The sequence below is a fragment of the Furipterus horrens genome, unplaced genomic scaffold, assembly GCF_987537825.1.
Source record: "Furipterus horrens unplaced genomic scaffold, mFurHor1.1.pri manual_scaffold_21, whole genome shotgun sequence".
NCBI lineage: Eukaryota > Metazoa > Chordata > Mammalia > Chiroptera > Furipteridae > Furipterus > Furipterus horrens.
In genome coordinates, this window is record NW_028327191.1 from 2136438 (window position 1) to 2157791 (window position 21354).

General features: G+C 52.2%; 1 protein-coding gene across 10 annotated transcripts in view; it reads right to left on the reverse strand.

The window, feature by feature from the left end:
* The window catches only part of PPP2R5C (protein phosphatase 2 regulatory subunit B'gamma), a 124493-nt gene that overhangs the window by 78798 nt on the left and 24341 nt on the right, over positions 1 to 21354 (reverse strand). For 2 of the 10 annotated variants that reach the window (XM_090265593.1, XM_090265590.1), the window contains exon 1: positions 13571 to 13741. The exons of 7 other annotated variants lie outside the window; for them this stretch is intronic. In XM_090265593.1, the coding sequence (XP_090121719.1) occupies positions 13571 to 13664 (94 nt within the window). In that variant the 5' untranslated portion in view covers positions 13665 to 13741. Of the gene's footprint in view, positions 1 to 13570; positions 13742 to 21354 lie in introns of those variants that run through there. One more of the 10 variants, XM_090265594.1, reaches the window with a different exon arrangement.

The window sequence follows — 21354 nt, forward strand, 5'->3', positions numbered from 1 at the left end:
GCAAACGATACCATCAAGGAAGCGAAAAGCCAACCCACAGCCTGGGAAAAAAATAATCGCCGCGCGCACCGAAGATAAGGGACGGGCACCCAGCTACAGGGTGTGGCACACGGAGGCTTACAGCCCAGAGTACACGAAACAGAGTTTATCCTTGGATCGTTATCACCGATGTCCGCATCACTTTCCATACGAACAACTGGAAAGCCCCGCCTGCCCGCCCTGGGCATGAGGACTCTGCTGCTCACGCTCCCCTCCACTCAGCCCACTCCCCTCCTCGCCTTCCCCTTCGAGACTCTGCACAGGCCTCCAGTCCTGGGCCAAGAGGAAAACCAAAGCATTAGGCCCCCTGGCTGCCTTCGGAAACCCCCACCCCACCCCGGAAATTTGGGAAAACCCTCTGGGCTGAAGATGACGCTGAGCTCGCTGGTTTTCACAGCTGCATCGCTCACAGATGAGTGAGGAAGAGGGGTGACTGCAGAGTGACAATGTCTGAAACACAGCAAAACTGGCTCATTGAACTAAATGCAACGCAACAGGGGCAGGTCAGCTTCACCAGAATGACACCACCCGCGGAGGCCCGGGGAGGGGAGGGCGTTACGGGATGACCGCCCGGCCCCGCCCGCCTTCATCCTCGGGCGGAGCCCTCCGCAATGAGGGCGGCACTCAATCAGGCCGAGCAGGGGTGGCGAGGACTGCGGGGAGGGGTGGGCAGAGCTCGTTTCTGGCCAGGTCGCACACCCAAAACCATGATCTCAGCCCTCTGGTGCTGCGTTCCAGCCAGTTCCCTGACGGAAGGCACAGCGGTCACTTCGAAGACGCAGCAAGACAGCTCCAATGCGCACGCGGCAAAAACCCTCCAGCCCCCCATCTCAGCGAGCACCTTTACTTTCCCGTCTCCCTTGGGGTCTCACTTAGAGCCATGACACATGTCCCCCCAGGCCCTGTGCAGCGACAAGGCGGCCTGCTGCCCCCACGCCCCCAGCTCGACTTGCACGACCAGCCCGTGAAGCGGCATCGCTCACACTCACTCAATGTAAACCCTCCTCCGGGGCTTCTGCTCACCGCAGCGCACCCCTCACACCCCTCACACCCCCTCACACCCCGCCTGCTGGGTGAGCCACCTCTTCCCTGCCTGCTTTCTGGGACCACCCCTGAGCTGACCGAGTGGGACTCCCGGGAGGCCCCGCCCCTGCCCACCAGCCCTGTCACCCCTGGGCCTGTGACAGGACAGATACTCCGCACTGAGCCCAGCTACCCTTCAAGGCGGTGACCTCTGCGCGTGTTATAGGAACAAAACAAAGCTTTAGGCTGCTCTAAGGCAGGTCACAAATAACCCGTGTTCTCCTTTCTGCGTTCCGTATATTCCACAAAGTTTTCCTGCCTTCGGAAATGAGCGCAGGTAACTAAAACCTTTCAGTCTTAAGTCTGCCCTTGTTTGGCACCAGCGCGCGGAGCTGCTACACGTACCACCCGGGCTCAGCGCAGCGAGAGCGCACATGTCAGAGCGAGGCAGGAGGAAGGGGGCGTGCAGAGCTTTCCGGAAACGAGGATCGTATTCACGGGCCTATTTTTTACTACAGCGCCAGCAACCGCGCACCTGCGCGCGGCATCACGGAACAGTTCTGTTCAGTGCCGTCTCCCCTTGGGCAGGTGCCGACCCTGAAACAGCCCGTTCTCAGACGAAGAATGCCTCTCCCGACTCCCCGAAGCTCTCTACCACGTCGCCACCAGCACGACAGCCCAGCTACTCCAACTCTGAGACGACTCAGGAGGAGCCTGCAGCAGTAAGTCCCTGTTCGGCGCTGAAACACTCTCCTCGGCCGCACTGGAAACGCGACTTCAACGTGAACCCCCCAGGACGGACCAACCCCCTAAGGCAGGTGGAACACTGCCGTGAAGTCCGGGCTTCCTCGGGGCTCCTGGGCAAGGGGCCCGGCAGACTGCGAGAAAACGAGGCTCCGCTGAGTTCATTTCATTCATACCCACGGACCCCCGAGCGAAGCCTTACCTTCCTGGCCCAGAATCTGCATCGCCTGCCTTTCCAGATGACACCCTGAGACCAAGCACACTGGTTCCGGCCGCACAAGCCCAGAGCCCAGCGCCGTGCGGCTAGATCTCCGCGATAAAGGAGCCTGCAGGGGCGGCCCGGTGCCCGCCAGAGCCGTGTGCCCGCAGCCCGAGTCGGGACACCCCAGTGCCTGCCTGCCTGCGCGCAGGCCCCAACGCCTTCTGGGACCTCAGGCAAGTCGGGAGCCTCTGTGAAAAAGGGACTAAGTAATACCTGTCTGCAACCTCACAGGAGAGAGGACAGTTAATGAACACTTGCAAGGAGCTTTGAAGATTAAAAAGGTTCCCGGGTACTAATGACAAACACCCCCCCTTCTCCCGTGGGTACCCCGCCGTGCGGCAGACCGGCAGTGCCTAAGGGCTCCTGGCAAACCGCTCTTCTCAAACAGGGAGAAACTCTGCAAGAAACAGGTGACAGCAGTGCCCGGTGCCCCAGGCCCGTGCAGGTGGCAGGCGCTCGTGCTGGGGAGCTCCCGGTTGCCCTGCCTCCGGCCCGCACAGCCGAGCTGGTGTCAGCGTTTACCTGAGCAGTGCGCTGCAGTCACTATGGATGCCACAGTCAAGGCTATTAAGTGGCTTGTGAGTTCCTGTTTCCTGCCAAAGAACGCTACACTGAACATGTTTCTTCAACTTCCCTTCATTATTTTTAACGTTTAAATGTGAAGTACAGTGTGCAAATTATTTGGGGGGCTCCCAGTTTAGCTTACATTCCACTTAAGGGCTTTCTTCCTTTTTTAAAAAAGAGAAAAGGCTCAAATACACAAATGTTTAAGTGCATTTATCATACTAAATAACAAGACCACAGACGGAGCTTGTTTTTAACTTGGCATCCGGTTCCCATAAACTCATGTGCACGCACATGTACCCCCCCCCCAATATAGTTTTCTAACCTATGTAGGCAGGACAATCTATGCTCACTTAACTGGATACTGATAATTGCAACTCCTATCAAAACTAAATGCAAATATGCAAGATTAATATTTTGAAAGTTTACATTTAATGAACTCAGTAAAAAAAAATGCAGGATTCATAACCGCTGATACTGTACTATTTGCATAAGGAAGCTCACATGTCTTAGAAAAGGTCAGTTTCAATACCCGAAGGCCTCACCTGAAAAATAAGATAAAAAAGTTAAGGGGAGGAAGTAGGGAGGGAGGAAGCAAAAAAGTTCAAAACATGGCAAGTTTAGCTCTGGCTTAAGGTGTGAATTTAAGTAGCCTCTGCTTATGGTGGGTAACGCTTTTCCAACGTGTGGTTTGTGACTTTATTGACAAAGGAAAAAGCTCCTGAATTTATTAGTCTTAAACAAACCCTCGCTCACGGGACAGTCACTTGAGTTTGCTACAGGCACAGCGTTTCTCTTACTAAGGATAAAATAAAGGGAGAACTCTGTGCATTCTTATTGTGCTCCTTGTCCTCAGGGACAGTAGACTGCAATGAAATCTAAGCTCCCTTCTTTCAATTCCATGGAAAATATTTAATCAAATATAATCTTTAAAAAATTTTTATTTATTGACTGATTTTACAGAGAGAGGAAGGGGGAGACAGAGAGAGAGAAACACCGACTTGCTCCTCCACCATCCACGCGTTCACTGGCCGATGCCTGCATGTGCCCCGACCGGGGACCGAACCGGCAACCCTGCGCAACAGGAGGACATGCCAGCCAACGGAACTATCCAGCCAGAGCAATCAAATGCAGTTTTAAACCTAACGTATTTGCAGGTTCAGGAAGGGATGGACACTTAATCAAGGACTCCAGTAACAAACACTGTTGGGCCCTAACCCTGGCCCTGACAGCTCCAGATTCTGCTGTGACTGGGTATTAATTCAGGGAGGTGTGTGTGTGGTCACACATTAGGGCAGTCACAAATTAACAAGACCTCCATGTTTTCAAATCTAGTAAAATATATTTAAAATTTTTCAATTATCGTTGATGTACAATATTATATTACTTTCAGGTGTTTAACACAGTAATTTCACATTTACATGCCTTATGAAGTGATCACCCCCCGGTTAGTCTAGTACCCAGCTGACACCATATTTATTTATTATTACTGACTTTATTCCCTCGTAAAATATTTTTTAAAGCAGGTACAGAAGTGTCAGTGATGCTCTCTAAAGTCAAGTCTCCTAATGACCAGATCCCAAAACGGGGAAACAAACCCCCGCTCCCAGCAGCCTGGTGTAGCAGGAGCGCCAGGTTTCTCTGGCCTTGTTACTCACCGTGTGTCAGGTCCACTGTGGACGCTGATTTTGACAATGATAAAATGAGCATGGGACTTCTCTCCTGCCAGGCTGGGGGTGTTATGTATCTGTGACAGCCCCTGGGACTGTCCCAGCCCAGCGCAGGTGCTCTGTGCTCCACCAGCCACCCCCTCCCAGACGCCCACCTAGTCTGGGAGTTTGAACCACGTGAGCAGACTCAGGAGACCCCACAGAGTTTAGGCCGGCACACGTATGTATAGGACAACGCAGGACGGCACCACGTAACAATTTAGTGTAAGTACCACAGATCATGTCACAGCACTGCCAGGATACTAAAAACTGAAATGTTTCTAAAACTTCTCATCCATTTTTTTCCTTAAGAAATTAAAAAAAATACTATATACTTCCTGTGAGTAAGTGCACATTTGTATTATTTATATAAAAACACACAGGCGCACACACATCTGGAATGATACACAGCACACTCCAAACAATTCCCTTCAAGGCGGCCGTAAAGGGAGGAGACCGAGTCTGGGGATATGGCCAGGGAGAATTTTAGTTTTATTTGTAATTTAAAAAAGGTTAAAAGTGGCAATCTTCATCCACGGAGTGAAAGACAAGGGCAGAAGAAGAGAAAAGGCAGCTGACGATGGCAGGAAGGGAGGCCGGGTCCAGGGTGGCTCCCTGCCCACCGCACAGGCGCCGGTGCACGTCCTGCCACGCATGTGCCCGAGAGACCTGCTGACATTACCAGGTGACTAGTGAACACAGAATTTTATTTTTGGAGGCGGGGGGAGGGAGAACCGTGCAGAGGCTTGTGAACAGGGTCGGGGTCACATATAGGCCACGCCGGAGGGGTCCCTGGGGCAATTGTTTTGGTGTCAGAACCCACGGGCACTCTGAAGCAGCAGGCGGCCTGAGGAGCCGGGTATATGGACTATACCCACGAGAATGATCAGATGAGAGAATGTTTAAATATTTACTAATTCATTTAAAATAACAACAGGCTCATTTCATGTTACTTAAGTATCATTATGAAAATAATTTTATTTTTAAAAATTAGGAAGAATTAGGGGAGAGCAACAGGGGAAAAATGGGACAACTGTACTAGAACAATTAAAAAGATTTAAGAAAATGAGGTAGAACGGCATTCTCCTGCACTTCCGCACACCTCTTAACGTCCGACCTGGCAGAAGACAGCGAGGCTTGTATTTCTGCTTCTGTCTTCCATCTGTTTGAGCCGGTGTTTTGGTTGAAGTTTTTGAGCCAAAGGCCAGCCTCACATAGACAAGTTTAGTTGAAAAAGGGAAGCATTTCAATGGCTTTTCAGAAAAGTGTCATAGTTTTTGATTCCACAGTAAGATTCAACAAGTGGTAGTTTCTTACAGATGAGTCGCGACGCGGAGCCTGAAACTGCGCCGGTGGCCGTGCCGGCCCTGCCAGCCCCCGGGCACCCTGCGCTGCGCGGGCGCTGAGTCAGGCTCACCTCCCTGCCCCGTCCACGCCAAGAAGTCTGTTTGTCAACATCGCCTGTCTTCACCGCCGGCAACGGCCAAGCTCACGCCGGCAGATTCAAGTTCTCTAAAATTCGTATTTTTGCTTGCAAGCTCCCATTTTATTAAGGCAACAAATGGTGTCATTGTCGTTTCCCTTGAGGTGACAGGTTCACTTTGTTCCTTTTCGAGGAAATGGCTGTCAAATATTCCAGTCTTAACCAGTTTGTCTGTCATTCGTTCTTCCAAGTAAAAATGTTCCTGAAAACAGCGGCTAGTTCAGCTTGCAACTCACGCAGCTGCTCAGGTCCCCTGGGGACGCAGGCCGAGGGCTCTCTGTGCGCTCTGCAGCCGTCACCCGACGCTGAAAAGCTGCGTACACGGGCTGGGAGTCTAGTAAGGTTAGCCACCCCATGCTTCAGCGAGGACCCCTTGGGGAGCCCGGCGTGCACCCGGTGGGGCATCCCTGCCCTGTCTGCGGAAGACGGTGACCTGTGTGGCCACCGCTGCCTTGGCACCATGCGGGCAAGTGGCCACACAATGAAAGAGGCAGCTGCGGCCCCCTGGAGAACGTCTCTGGGATTCCACCTCGGAACACTGCCCAACGCAGAGACTAAGGACACCTTCACAGCTTCCAGGCTCTGAGGACACAGCCACCCAGGGCCGCCCCTGGAGACGCTCAGCGTACTGCACATGGGGACAGTGGGGACAACCGCAAGTGCACAGGTCCGTGTCGCCCTCACCTCCAAGACTCGGGGACCAGCGACTTAGGAAGAACTGGGCTTGGTCCCCAGAGTGAACAGAGCTCTCCTCCTTAACTTTGTAAGTCAAAATACTGTAATTAGAACACACCGCTCGTGAATGATATAACCAGCCGACGCGAATCCAGATGTTGCCCTAAAAGTTCACGTACAGCAATGACAGCCTGAAAAACCGAACCAGTGTTAAAGCTCTAATTCTATCAGGAATACCACAACATTAAAACCTGAAACAACAAGACACAAGGTTACAGCTGATATCCCACTTAGTTCAAATCCTATCTCAATTTAAAAAATCTCAACACAAAAAAGGAATTCAGAGGAGTTTAATATCATGGGATTTGACAACAGACAGTAAATTTTTGGAAGTCAAATCGCTACCAAACAAAAAGGAACATTTGCATAAAAAACAACTAAAGGGACGTGGCAAGTGAGGCCATCCTATTTGTGACTATCACATATAACGTCTCTCGCTTCTAAACAGCATTCCCCGTGCGTGTTATGCAAGAACTCTTCAAGAGCTAAACTGGGGGGGGGGGGGGGGGCTGTGTATAAATGTCAGTCTCTCGTGTAACTTGGCAGAGGGGCCCATGAGAACTGACTGGGTCACCCCGGGAGGACGCTGGGTACAGAGACCCCAGCGGAACGCAGCACACACTCCAGGACAACTGCTGGCACTCATTTCTTCAAGAGGGGACGCGACAAGACAAACAAGGGCCCGTGACACGTGGTGGGGAGAAAGCAAGGGCGGTTACGGCGCAGGCCTCTAAGGGTCACACGTGACCTGGAGAAGGGGCGACCGCGGCGGCCACTGACCCCGGGAGCCTTCCGGCACAGCAGCGCCCCCCACACTGTGCACGCACCCACTCATTCAACCCTCAGAAAGCCCAGGGGGGCGGGTCCCCTCGCCCCCATTTCACTCCTGTTTCCAGGGTCCTCCGAGGGGCGCCTGCTCCAGGCCAGAGCCGGTGGCATGGGGGCGGGGACGGGGACGCTCACCCAGCCCTGGGTACCCAGACCCTGCCCTCAGCCACACTCCTGGAGTGTGCCTTCAAAATACCAATAAAAATGGTAATGAACATCAAAAAAAGTGCACACCCGTGAAACACCGTTTGCTGAGAGGGAGCAGCGGCCGGTGCAGCCACTGCGAGGTGGCAAGGGGGGGCCGCTGCTGGGGGGCTGCCAGCTCCGAGGGGCCGCTGCGCGACAGGGTCCCAGCCTCGCCCCATCCAGATGGCCGAGCCTGAGTATCTCACTGCCGGCCACTGATTTGTCAACACTGAAATAAAAAGGAAAACACAGGAAAAGCCAAAGCTCGAACATAAAAGTCCACTGCCCACAATTCAGGAAACAATTCCAAGCAACTACATTTCCTTTGCATGTTTTTCTGAAGCAGAGCATTTTGAAGGCATTTCTCTTCAACGTTAAGCTGGAGTCTAGACCCACACGGCAGCCGGATGGACACCTGCGCACCCACGGCTCCGGGCGCTGCGGTGGGGTGCCTACGACCCCGCAGGGGAAGGACAGCCCCTCGGCGCCCCTGCAGGGGCAGCGGGACCACTGCTGCCCGGCCGCCCCGACAGCGCCTTCTGAGGTTTGAGCCCGGTCTGCAAACGAAGCCCGAACACAGACTCCCGGCCGGACTGCACCCTTACAGCCCTCCAGCTTCGCCTGCAGGCTGGGGGTGTGGTCGCTGACTCGGGCGCGGAGCAGAGCCCCACGGCCCCCGGGACCTGCCGCAGCGGCCGGCCCCCAGCCCTCGGGCCAGCGCCTGCTCCAAGAGCGCTGGAAGGGAGGCGTTTGCCCGTCTTTAGTTTTCCGCGCCCCCACGGCCTTGGTGGCGCCACGTCCGCCCCACGGGGAGGAGGAGACCGAGGGCGAGGGGCGGCCCGGAGCACAGCGGTTACCGGGGCCCGCTTTTCACCGAGGCGCCCTGCACAGCTTCTCGTGAGCCTGACAAGTGCTACTTGGCCAAGCAATTGGCTCAGAAACACACCAAATAACCGTTATCCGAGTGGTCATTCAGAGAAATAACTTTATTTTCAACCCACCAGGGCTTACATTCAGAGATGGTCTCGGCTGTCATGAGAAATACCCAGCTGACCAGGGCCTTTCCTGGGATGCTTACGATTCATGGAGGAAAGAAGAAAACTAAGGCAACAATTAATAAGTGAAATGGGACAGCAGGCAAGGACACTTTCAACTTCTCCCTCACCCCAAGAACACATGCGTGGAGGTTCACAAACTCTCACGTAAGCCTGAGGTGAGTCTCAACTCCAGACACTCAGACGTATTCCAGTACAGAAAACAGTCAGGAGGTGCCCGAGACGGGAGCTTGCCCTGCACCCCAGAGCACCCTGCCCTGGCGCTGAGGGGCCGGGCTGGCTCCCGCCTCCTTCGCCTCTGCGGCCCTGGGCAGGAGGCTGCCCCCGCGCTTCCAGGACGCACGCAGTGACACTGCCTCTCAGTGCGGGGGCTCCGCGGAGAGCAGAGGGAGGCCTGGCCTCACCGGGCGCACGGAGGGTGCTGCCCCAATGCTGCCTGTCCTCCTGGGACAGCCTCCGGGCCGGGGCCTTACAGGTTGGGGACCCTGGGGAGAGAGACCCCAGGACGCATGCTGCACCCCGCCCCTCCAGGCAGGGAGGCACAGAGCACAGGTCAGTCCGAGGGCAACAGGGTCACAGCAGTGCCTTGCCATGACACGGACACGGGGGCCAGAAGCAGCACGTACCCCAAACCACTCTGCCTGTGCGGTATCTCTCCTCTTCCCAGGTTTGAAAACACGCACCCTTTCCTCAACGACTCACTTTACCTCTTTATTTTTCTTAGGCTTCAACACAGTAACATTGTCATGAAAAAACCCGTAGGAGTTTAGCGTTTGCTGCAAGGCAGGAATCGTGGGCGGACCCTGGGCGGACACCAGACCGAGCGCGGGGCGGACCCCTTAACCACGGCAGGCAGGCTGCACACGGCGCGCCCCTCCCCCGTGTCGCCACGGTGCAGGGCCACCCCTCAGGGTGCCAAAGGGACCCCTTTACACAGGACGACACTACAGACGAGCTTTACAGGCGCGTTTCTAAAAAGTGACCTCACAGAGAGTGACAGTCACACAACATACAGGTGCCTGTGAGATACTCCTGAGCGGCTGCGCTACGCAGGGAATGAGTCACTAGTTTGATCTTCCGAAGGGTCCCCTGGTTTCGGCCATCACCGAAACCCTTCTTCCTGACGTGGGGAATGAGGGGAACCCTGGGCGCCGTCCTCACGGGCACGTCCTGACTGCACAGCACGCAGGCGTGGTCCCTCCCAGGAGCCCACGTGTGCGTGTGCAGGTTTTGCTCGCAGCACCGGCTACGCCATCTGACGGAGCGCAGCAGGAAACGCGGCCATGGAGCCCGACCCGCACAGGCTCTCCCGTGCGCCCTCTCCCCACTCTCCCTGGGAAGGAGACTTCCATCTCACTGGTGATCCAGGAAGGCGCGCGAGAAAACAAACCTACGGCCGGACCCCCACTTCCCAGGAAGAACGGGCTGACACAACAAGAACGGCTCGCTCTCTGGCTCCGCACCAGCCTTTCAGACAGACGCAGCCCGGCCCGCCCGCTGAGGAGCCCGCTAAGGACGAGAGCAGGACGAGGGCGGTTAGCACCTCTCCTGACGCCGGAGTCAGGGCCAGCCGGGGAAAGGTCACCTAGCCCCTTCCTCTCCGCCATCAGCGTCTCTCTGGCTTGGCTACCCCTGCCTGGAGCCCAGCTCTGGAAGTCGTGTGAGCTCCACGGAGGGCCCAGCTCCCGACACCCCACCAAGCCACCTAGTAGAGGGAAGACCCCGCGGCACCTATTTTACTCTTCTTCAAGGGCAGTTAAAACATTCAAGCCATCCTCTAGAACACGGGCCGTGAACTATGGCCCCTGGGCCCCGTGTGGCCTGCCCCCTACTTTTGTGCATAGAGCTCTCCTGGGACCCCATCGGCCCCTTTGTTCACTGTCTATGGCTGCGTTCATCACAGCCAGAAATGCTGACTGCCCACGGACACGCCGTCCACCCCCAACCAGAGCGGTGCTGTCTGCGGCGGCGGCCACTGGCCACGTGCCTGTTTAAACTGAAAATATAATAAAATTTAAAACTCAGCCACTCAGCCGCACAGCCACATTTTTAAGGGCTCGGCAGGTACACGTGGCCAGGCGGCACGGAGAACGTCCCCGCCATCGCAGACAGCTCTCCTGGACGGCGCTGGAAGCACAGGATTTGGGTCACCAAGCTAAATTTACAGACAGGCGCTCCAGGCTCCTCCTCCTTCTGCAGGCGAAACGTCTACACTAAGTTTCAACAGGATGCTCATTCACTACGTTAATGGAAAACTCTAGACCATCTAATAGAGGGGAGCTATCAAGCCAACTGGAACTACTCATCAGTGGGGTGATAATATTCATTTATTTGTTTACTTGACCCTGCCCCCGGCCAGGGGACCATAAACTCTGGGAAAGCTGGGCCTTCGCGCTCTTCTGATTTAGGACCCTCCATGGCACAAAGAGGTAGGGACTGGACAAATATTTGTACAATAAATGAAGAAAAGAGCCCTGGGCACAAAACTGTCATACAAAAGAGGCCACTGAAACAGATGCATATTGATAGGGTGCTGAAAAAAAAAATGCTATTAATCCTGTGGCAAAGGTTCAACAAACAGCCCAGATTTCCATAAAAATTTTTTTAAAAAAGATCCAACAAACCTAGCCCTGGCTGCTGTGGCTCAGTGGATCGAGCATCAACCTGCGAACCAAGTGTCGCGGGTTCGATTCCCAGTCAGGGCACATGACTAGGTTGCACGTCAGGTCCCCAGTTGGGGGCGTGAGTGAGAGGCAACCACACAGGGATGTTTCTCTCCCTCTCTTTCTCCTTTCCCCTCTCTCTACAAACAAACAAGTAAATAAAAAGATGCAACAAAACTACACAACTGGCTGGGTTTAGATCCCGGCCCATACGCTCACAGGCTGTGTGCCCGTGAGCAGGCTCTTTCCCCTTCTCTGTGCAAGACCCTCTCCCCTAAGTGGGAACTACACAGGGCCCCCCAGGGAGGGAGGGACCCCAGGGCTGCCCTTGGCCCTTCCCAGCATCATCGCATCAGGCAGCTCCCCAGTGTGCCCCGGACCAGGGCCTCGGCTGGGTCTCTCCACCAAACCCTGGGCTCCTCTGGGGCGGGGCTGGGCCTCAGTCCTGGTTAATGACCTTCAGCACTGCACACAGAGCAGGACTGCTAACTGCATGTTAAACTTATCAAGACTCTAAAAGCCAATATAAGTAAGACAGTTTGCGAACCTCTCATTAACATGCTTTCTCTTAAAAAGTCCTTATGAGCAAATCAAGCATCCTTCGAGTTATAAAATTAGAAAGTACCCCCATCATTTGAATTAGAAATTAGTTTTAGGTCCCTGAAGGTCACCCGTTGTTAACAACTCAAGTCTCTTCAGGTAAATGCACTTCCCTGTTTCCCCTCCACAGAGAGCAAGAGCAGAAAGTACAAGCTGGCCATTATGAGGTCTTGGACCGCCCCCTGCCCCAAATCAGTGTGGTATAAAATATAAAATCAAATGATTTCATTTCAGAATAAATTCCTAGTTATAAATAACTGGTACTACACTAAGTGTCTAATAAAATCAGAAATGTCACAAACTAAAAAAGTCTATTATTTATAACTTAAAAGTATAAAATAAACATTTTATATGCAATACAATCATCTTATTGCTAAGCTGTTAGTGTTTCAGAACTAAGTTTAGAAATCTAAACACAATTTTACATTTGCTTTTGCCGGTTCGGTTCCTGCTGCTGAATTATCTACATGCCATGCTCGGGTGACGTCTGCTCTTTCCTAGGCGAAAAACAATGAATCCACAGCCTGACCTACAGGTTGGTCACTGTGGACACTCATTTCCATCACCTTCAGTAGAGAGGTCTGGGGAGCAAAGCACCACCCATTTTATCCCAACTGACCGGGTCTTCCCGTGCATTTCTCTTCCCTGGGTCCCCCCTGGGACCTGAAGACCCTGGCCTGGTGTCTGAGCCTCAGCGGGAAGTCGTGGCCCCCACTGTTCCTTAACACGGGCTTTAAAAGAGACTCCTGAGAGGCCAAACTGCCTTGCTAAGGCACAGATGTGATAAAAAATGTTAAGTACTTGGAAGAAGCTTAACACCCATTTTCTATTTCACTCAATTCTGAACAAAATTTGCATAACAAATATTTTAAAATACCAACTAAGTATACTAATCAGCCTGACACATTTTAATGTTACTATTATTAATTACTACAGTAATTATGTTTTAAGCTAAATACGTGTTTCCAAGCCAAATTTTGTATAAACGATAAGAGGTGAATTATTAAAAGTCATCTATACAGACACATAAAACTTGTTGCCACGCCAAATTCTGAAGTCCAATGGCAATACAGAACCAACTTAAATGCAAACTATTTCCCTAGGAGTCCACGAAAGTGCTACATTTCAGAAATTATGGCCCATAATGGATTTCAATATTTCACAGCACGAGTATGTGTCTCCTTTCGGCTCCACAGCAAGAATGAAAACAGTCTTTGTAAAGGAAGTTTTTCCCTAGTGGTGTGCACATTTCCGACCGCAATCCACCTTTAATTCGGGGCCGTGTCCCCGCGGAAACCGGGGCGGCGTTCAGTGGCACGGATGTAACAGAAACTCTGCGGACAGACGCTCGGCCGGGCGCTGCCGCCCTCCTCTCCTTCCTCCCCCCACCCAACACCTTCCCCGGGCGGTGACTTCACATCCTTTGACATCAGCACAGCTCGGAAGGGGGATGGGAGCGCGAGCCGAAAGCAGAAAAACCAGCTTTGAACTATGCATGCAAGGCCTCTCTCAAGACCCGGATTCTGTGAGTACCCCGTAAAACGCCAAGCGCAGGACACACCCGGCCGCCCCGTTCAGCCTGCAGCAGGACTCGCGAATTCTGCCGGAAAGGACTTCCTGCTCGCCTCATCTGAAGCACAATGGCCATTTACCCGACGCGGAATCGCACAGCAACTCACCTCGAATATGGAGAAGGGCCACGGGCGGGAAGGGCCCGTTGGAGCCGGCCGCGTCCACCACCATCCTGCCCCCCGCTTTATTACATGTCAACATCTAGGCTCGGCGGGGAAGGCAACGGACTCCTTAAGGCAAGAAAGCGGCCTCCATTTTAGTTTAAAAAAAAAGGCAAACTGAAGCTCTGCAGCTGGAGGGAACTGGCTGCGCGTGATGTCAGCAGGCAGGGAGCCCGCCGATTGGCCGGAAGCTGCAACTTAAAATGACACTAAAAAAACCTGCAAATGGAAAGAGCCTTCTGTTTGGCTGTCAACGTGCCTGGGAAGCCTGGGCATTTTCGGCTCTCTGCAGGGCTCGTCTCAGTAACTTTTAGGCAGAAGCTCATCTCTTAGGGGGCAGGACTGAGGCTGTAGTCCAGCCAGGCTGTACACAGATTCCCAGAGCCACCAAAACAAAAACAGTGGGGCCATGTCTGCCGGAACCTGGAATTTCAGCAGACCCCTCCGGGGCCCAGAGTCGGGGCTACTGTGTACTCACCTGGCCGCCTCGACTTCCTAGTGCTAATGACTCTAACGTCTGCATCTTAGTTAGCACCGGGCACGCTGCAGCTTTTTGTTTTTATTTTTGTTTTAAGCAAGTGGCTATTCAGATATTTCATAGTCCTACCACACCAGGCTACAAACTTCTAATCCTAATAGACCTAATTTTTTTATTGGGAAATTCAGTTAAAACTTAAATTACATGGAAAACAAAAGCTTCTTTGAATTTAATAGCTAGAGAGGAGTTTCAAAAAGCCATAAAATAAAATTCAGTGTTTAGTTTTTATTTTAAAGATGTTACCATATTAGACACTTTTACATTTTAGACATTTCATTAAAAATTTTTAAATTAAATATATATTTCAGTTATTTTTATGGGTCTAGTATTCAAAGCTAGGATTCAGATCTTAATTTACTAGCTGGAAAAAAGGTTAATGAAAAGCTGTCCCAAGGAGAGAGGCTGTTTCTAAACCGGAGTATCCTGGTGGGGGGATGGGGGCGGGTTGGGCAGATTCCTCACAAGATGGAATGTCATTAGAGTACCAAATAAAAACAAGTCAATTCTAAGAACAACCTCCGGGGCAGGCAGAACTGAAGAACTTCCTCACTTCTTCACAAGCACAGCTCCGTCTGTCTGGCCCACGGCTCCCTTCTCACAGTGTCTCCTGCAGCCCCCACCCCGCTTGCTCACTTATTAACAAAACAAAAACCTTTTGGTTCCTAAACATAACACACAATAGGGAGAAGCACCAACACGACTGGGGTTCGCATTACACCTGTGGACTGGCAGGCTTCCATTTCGCTGTACCATGTTTCGGGGGTGCTTGCTGAGGGCCCCCTCACATGTTATCAACAGCCATTAAAAAACAAACAAGTAAAAGCACATCAAATCCCATTCCTGTCCCTCTTTCCGCAGAGCCAAGGGCGCTGCTGGAGTCCACATCTGACCACGAGATGGTAACAGGCAAGTGGGAGAGGGCGCGGTGCAGGGTCCTCCCAACCGTCTGGCTCCTCTGCCCCCTGAGCAGCAGGCGCGGCTGCACAAAAAGAGCCTGGGCTCGCACTCAGGCGCTGACCCCCTGGCTTTGTCAGAGGGGGTGAGGCGGCTCCCCGGGACTCACGCCCTGGGACCCAGCACCAGCGCTCCCCAGGGCGGGATGCCCGATGAACGCAGGCCTCGGTGCGCTGGGAGTGAGGCGTGCGGGGGCTGCGTAACAGGTTCAGAAACACATGCTTACTGCAGGTCTGTGCTTTAAATAGACAGGAGGCCTGCCCTCAAAGTCTTTAATTTTCCATCTGAGACGAGATGGAAATGTGCTTGTCCTAGATTGTGCTGATGAATCGGGATGCAGAAATAAGGGGCAAAAAGCTCTTAGAACCCTTATATACAACACAGATTAGAGGGCAGAGAAGAAGTGAAGACACTTCCTGATGCCTGTCTCCTAATGGTCTCAGATCAAAGGACCTCAGCTTAGTGGTTCCCCATGCTCTTTAGAAGCCTTGTGCATTATAAAGCAGTTCTTTAAGGGGCTCAAAGACTGTGATCTGGAAATCTCCCACAAAACACACTCCAAAATATACACAAACAAATCAATACTATGGGGAAGGAAAAACACTTGAACAAATAAAGATAAGGTATGTTTCTGGACTCGAAGCAGAAATACTATACATAGGCTGGTGTTAATTCTTCCCCAAACGGGTTTACAGTCAAAATCACCTTTGTCTCTATATTTTTCTGGGTACTTGACAAAATAACCGTAAAATTCACCAGGAAAAAGGAGGAGAAGAATGAGACACTTCTAATGAAAAAAGACCAGTCCTACCAAATAGAAGCGCATGAATTAATGACAGTGTGATACGGCTTAGGAGGCAGGCTGATGGGACAGAGCAGTGGCCCCCAAACAATGAGTGTATTTGTCCAAGTGTGATATTGTAATAAAGAACGGACCTCAAGTGAACGGAAAAGGGGAGAGCGGTTAGGTGCCTGGCTGGCTAGATACGGGGAACATCTAGGTCTTAACTTCATATCAAAATAAAATCTGAGTTGGGTTAAACAGTTCACTAAAAAACAGATGGAAACAGCAACCCTAAGTCTCCAGAGCCTTTACAAGAAAAAGGAAGTGAACATCAATTCTGAAGCAGAAAAGAACATTTAAAAACACTGAATCCCTAAGGGATCTTGATCACATTAGAAAGTTTACTAATTTCTGTATGTTCCCTCTGGAAGACAAAAGGAAGTATAAATGTTACAAATGCAAGGAGTTAATCGTATACTATCACTGATTAGAAGGAAAACTGAGGCCTCAGTGTTTAAATGACTCAGTTCACTGAAGAACTATAAGTGATCAATAACGGCATGAGAAGGTATTTCTTCACCTATCAAGTCAATAATTTTTAAGAATGATCATTACTCAGTAATGGTAAAGGCAAGCGTAACCCTGCCAACAGACCCATAAATTGTTCTGACACTTTTAGGAAATAATTTGGTACCATGTGTGACGGTTCTTCAGGAAGTTCTACTCTGAGCATCCATTCAGGAAGTGCAGTAGCCATGGTGAGCAGCATATATATGTATGTATTTATTTAATCCTCACCCAAGTACATGTTTCCTGGTTTCAGAGAGAGGAAGAAACATGCCTGTGAGAGAGAAACCCCCAGCGGCGCCCTCCACATGTGCCCCGCTGGGGACCTAACCTGCCACCTCAGTATGTGCCCCCGTGGGGTACCGAACGCGCAGCCCCTTGGTGTACGTGATGACGCTGCAGCCGACCGAACAATGGGGCCAAGGCGAGCATCGTATTTTTAAAAACTTTTTAAATACACATAACATCGATCACCTTAACCCTTTTTAAGCGCACAGTTTAGCGGCACTGCATGCACTCCCACTGCTGCGCAGCCGTCACCACCCACCACCCACAGAACTCCTTCCGTACTGCAAAACAGAGCACTGTCCCCAGTGAGCGCCAGCTCCCACCCCCCAGCCCCACACCCACCATTCTACTTTCTGTCTACGAATTTAACTATCCTAGGGCCTCACGTATGGGGAGCCATACAGAGTCCGTCCTTTGACAGGATTATCTCATTCAGTGTCATGTCCTCCAGGCTCATTCATAATGTCAGAATCTTTCCTTCTTAGGGCTGAATAAACTTCCAGTCATCCCTGGAAGGACACTTGTCTGCTTCCACCTTTTGACTATTTAAATAATGCTGCTACACCGTGGGTGTACAAATATCTACTGAAGTCCCTGCTTTCAATTCTTTGGGGTACATCCCAAGAAGTGGAACTGCGGGGTCACACGGTAATTCTACTTCTAATTTTCTGATGAACTTCCGTGCAGTTTCCCACAGAGGCAGCACCAGTCTGCATTCCCACCAATAAAAAGTGCACAGGGTTCCCGTTTCTCCACGTCCTCACCAAGGCTTGTAAATTTCTTCTTTTTCTTTTCCTTTTTGATGGTAGCCAACTCAACGGGTGTGACGTGGCATCTCATCGTGGCTTTGTTTTGCGTTTTCCTAATGATTAATGATGCTGATCATGTTTTCATGTGTTTATTGACCATCTGTATATCTTCCTTGGAGAAATGTCTACTTAAGCCCTTTGCACATTTTTAAACAGGATTATGAATTTGTGTCCTGTTTTCTCATTGTTGACTTGTAGGCGTTCTTTATAAATTCTGAATATTGATCCCTTGTCAGATAAATGATCTCCAAATATTTTTTCTGTTCTGTGGGCGGCCTTTTCACTTTGTTGATCGTGTCCTCTGATGCACAGAAGTTTAAGTTCTGATGCAGTCCAACTTATCCTTCTGCCGTTGCTGCTGTGGTCTGTGCTTTTGGTGTCATAGCCAAGAAATCATTGACAAATCCAATGTCATAAAGCTTTTCCTCTGTTTTCCACTAAGATTTTACAGTCTTGGCTCTTACATTTGGGTCTTTGATCCACTTTGAGTTATTTTTTGTGTGTGGTGTAAGGTAAGGGTCCACCTTTATTCTTCTGCATGTGGCTATCCAGTGTTCCCCCAAATCGTTTCTTGAAGAGACTGTCCTTTCCCCATGAGGGTGGCAGCCCTGTTGAAAACCATTTGACCATATGTGTGTATTTCTGGCTCTCTGTTCTACTCCATTGTTCTGCATGTCTGTCTTTATGCCAGTACCGTGCTGTTTTGGTTACTGTAGCTTTGCAGTAAGTTTTGAAATCAGGAAGTGTAAGACCTCCAACTTAGTCTGACTTTTTCAAGATTGGTTTGGCTATCAGGGTCCCTTGAGAGTCTATGTGAATTTTAGGATGGATTTTTTCTATTTCTGAAAAAAGAACCCAGAATTTTGACAGGTATTGCATTGAGCCTGTAGACAGACCCCTCTGGGCAGTACTGACGTCTGACCAACGTTAATCTTCCGATCCAGGAACACAGGTGTCTGTTTATGTGTGTCCTCTTCAGTGTATTTCAGCAGCATTGTGTATGTTTCAATGTCTAAGCCTTTCACCTTCTTGGTTAAGTCCTAAGTAGTTTCTTCCTTTTAAGAGCATCACGTTTTATTTATGATTCTAAAATACTAGAAACTACCTTAATTCAAAGGTAGTAAAACACCACACATACATTAAAAATATTTATGAATTTAAAAAATGAAAATGTAAGTGAAAAGGTATAATTTCTCAGAAATAGTATAATCACACACACAAAAAGACTCCCCAAATATCGACAGTAGTCACTGCTGAGTGTCATGATTACAAATGGTTTTTCTTTCTGAAACCTCTGTTTTTCAGTGTTGCTAAAAAAGCAAAGAATACTTAAATGAAAATTAAAAGTAACAACACGGAAGAGCTCTGCAGACTAAGTTACAGCCGGGGGTTCCCTTGCTGAGTGCTGCCTCCCAGGGGCAGGCTACGAACAGGAAGGGCTGTGACGGGGACTCGGGGCCCAGGACACGGGAGAGCTACTGCAATGCACGAAGGAGATCTGTGTGCAAAAACACAAACAAAAATTAGCCTTGAGTCAGGCAGGACTCACGGAACCAGCAAGCGAGAGGATGTCAGTTCCCCGCCTCGAAGGATCAGTGAGGGACGACTTCACTGTCCCTCACCGCAAGGCTGTCCCCGCTGTGTGGAGCCCATGTGCTCATCTAAGCCATCAGGGTCCAGTCCTTCCTTGACGAAGCAAGCACTCAGCAGTGCCTCCCAGGAAAGGCTCATGACAGCCGCGTCCCTGGCACTGGGACGCAAGTTTGTATCACCTGCTCGGGGAGAGGTCCCCTGTAATAACCCTGGGGCTGGGTGTCTTTCCTCACCTGTGAAAGGGGGTTTATGTGAGCTCCCACCCCCTTGCTTGTGGGGAGACGCAAGTGCCACGTGGAGGGTACAGCCCTGCAGAGGTCCGACCACACGCTGTCACCCCAGCCCTGACAGGTGCGATGCAGGCTGCAGTGTGGGGTGTGGCAGAGCCACTTAAGGGCCCTCGGCTTGGCCCAGGCCCTCTGGGGGGCCCTCCCCTTTCCTCCCTGGGCCGCGGCTCTCCCCCCGCCCCGCGCCTGACAGCGCTCTGCCCACACGCGTGCAGCGGAGTCGCTGAGCCAATGGACAGGCCGAGCAGTAGTGCCCAATTCTGACCCCACAGAGCCCCCAGTTACTCGGAGAGCGCCCCGGTAGCACCGAGCTCAGACAGGCGCCCGCCGCCGCCTGGTGTGGCCTCACCGCCGACCTGTGCGCGCCGGGCAGGGCCGGAGCCAACTCTGCGGAAGGGCGCTGGGGGCCGGGCAGTAGGCCCCCTAGAAGGCGCAGTGGGCCACCGGTGCGAGGTCGCGGTGCGTCTCCACCCGACACAGCGAACACAAACGAAGGGTTAGGAAGGGATCATCCTTTATTCTCTGGTCCCCCGTTACTTTGTTTTGGTCTTTATTTAAAAGCAAAGGGCCTGCCCTGGCCAGTGCGGCTCCGTTGGGTGCCCTCCCACGAAGCAAAAAGGCTGCTGGTTTGATTCTGGGTCAGGGCACAGGCCCGGGTTTCGGGCCAGGTCCCTGGTTGGGGGCGTGTGAGAGGCAACTGATCGATTGATCCCTCCCTTTCTCCCTATGTTCCCTTCTCAATAAATAAATTTTTTTTTTTTTAAAGCGCAAAAGGCCTGTAAATACTGCCATTGATTTTATTTCTGGGGAACATTTCTGAATAAAACCTTCACATTTTCATTTTTAAGTTCACACCCCCAGGCGATTAAAAATGCAATCGCTCGTATTTCAGCGAGGAGGTTCACGGGGTGCCACCAAAAGACCCCTGACTCCGGGGCCCAGAGGCCGACGCCCCATCGCCCTACCGGGGAGCTGCCCGAGCACGGAGGCTGTTCTGTCAGGTAAGAGCCTAACCTAGAACATCTGGCTTCACGTACGGTTTAAAACAGACTTTTTCCTGCGGCAGATCAGAGACCTCTGGCCCTCAGCTGTGTCCGAAGGCTGCCAGGGGCTTTCCTGCTGCCAACAGCAAGGGCAGAGGGACAGGCGCTGGTCCTATTGCCAAGGGACTCTGCGGGAGATTAGAGAGGGGGCCTGGCGGACCCCCGGCCCTGCCGGCAGAGGTCAGGGGAGCAGACATGGGGGGTTCCCTCTGAGTGCTGGGGCGCTGGCTGGCTGGGAGAGCTTGGCCCGAGAAGGGGAGACGCCGCATGCACAGAGTTCCAGGGACCGGCTGCAGGGCTTTCACGGCAACTCCCAGCGACAAACCCATTTTACGAAGGGCCTGCGGCAGGAGGGGGGCCGACCCCGCGGACTCTGGGTGCCCCCGAGAGCGGACCCCACAGCAACCCCGCGGAAAGGACAGGAGAAGGCCCGAAGCGCTTCTCATTCCCAGCAAACGTGCCTCCCTGGACCGGGCGCTGCACCAGACACACAGGCAGCCTCTGCCCACGCGCGGGGTGGCAGCGGGCAGCGCGCTCTGCGCCGTGTCCCCGACGGGCGAGGACGCACCAGCTGTGGCCCTTCCACACAGAGGAAGGCCACTCAGCCGCAGATCGGAAGGGGCTCTGACAGACGCGACGACGTGGGGGAGCCGGCCGGCACCACAGGACACACAGTGCACGAGCCACGTACGGGGGACCCAGGGGCGCCGGCCTCACCGAGGCAGGGTGGCGGCGGCCAGGGACTGGGGGAAGGATCAACAGCACAGGGTTTGGTGGCGCTGAACAGATGGCGGTGACGGGCACGTGGCACTGCGGAGGTCCGAGGCCACTGAGTCGTCCCCTTAGGAGCGGTTAGAACGACAAACA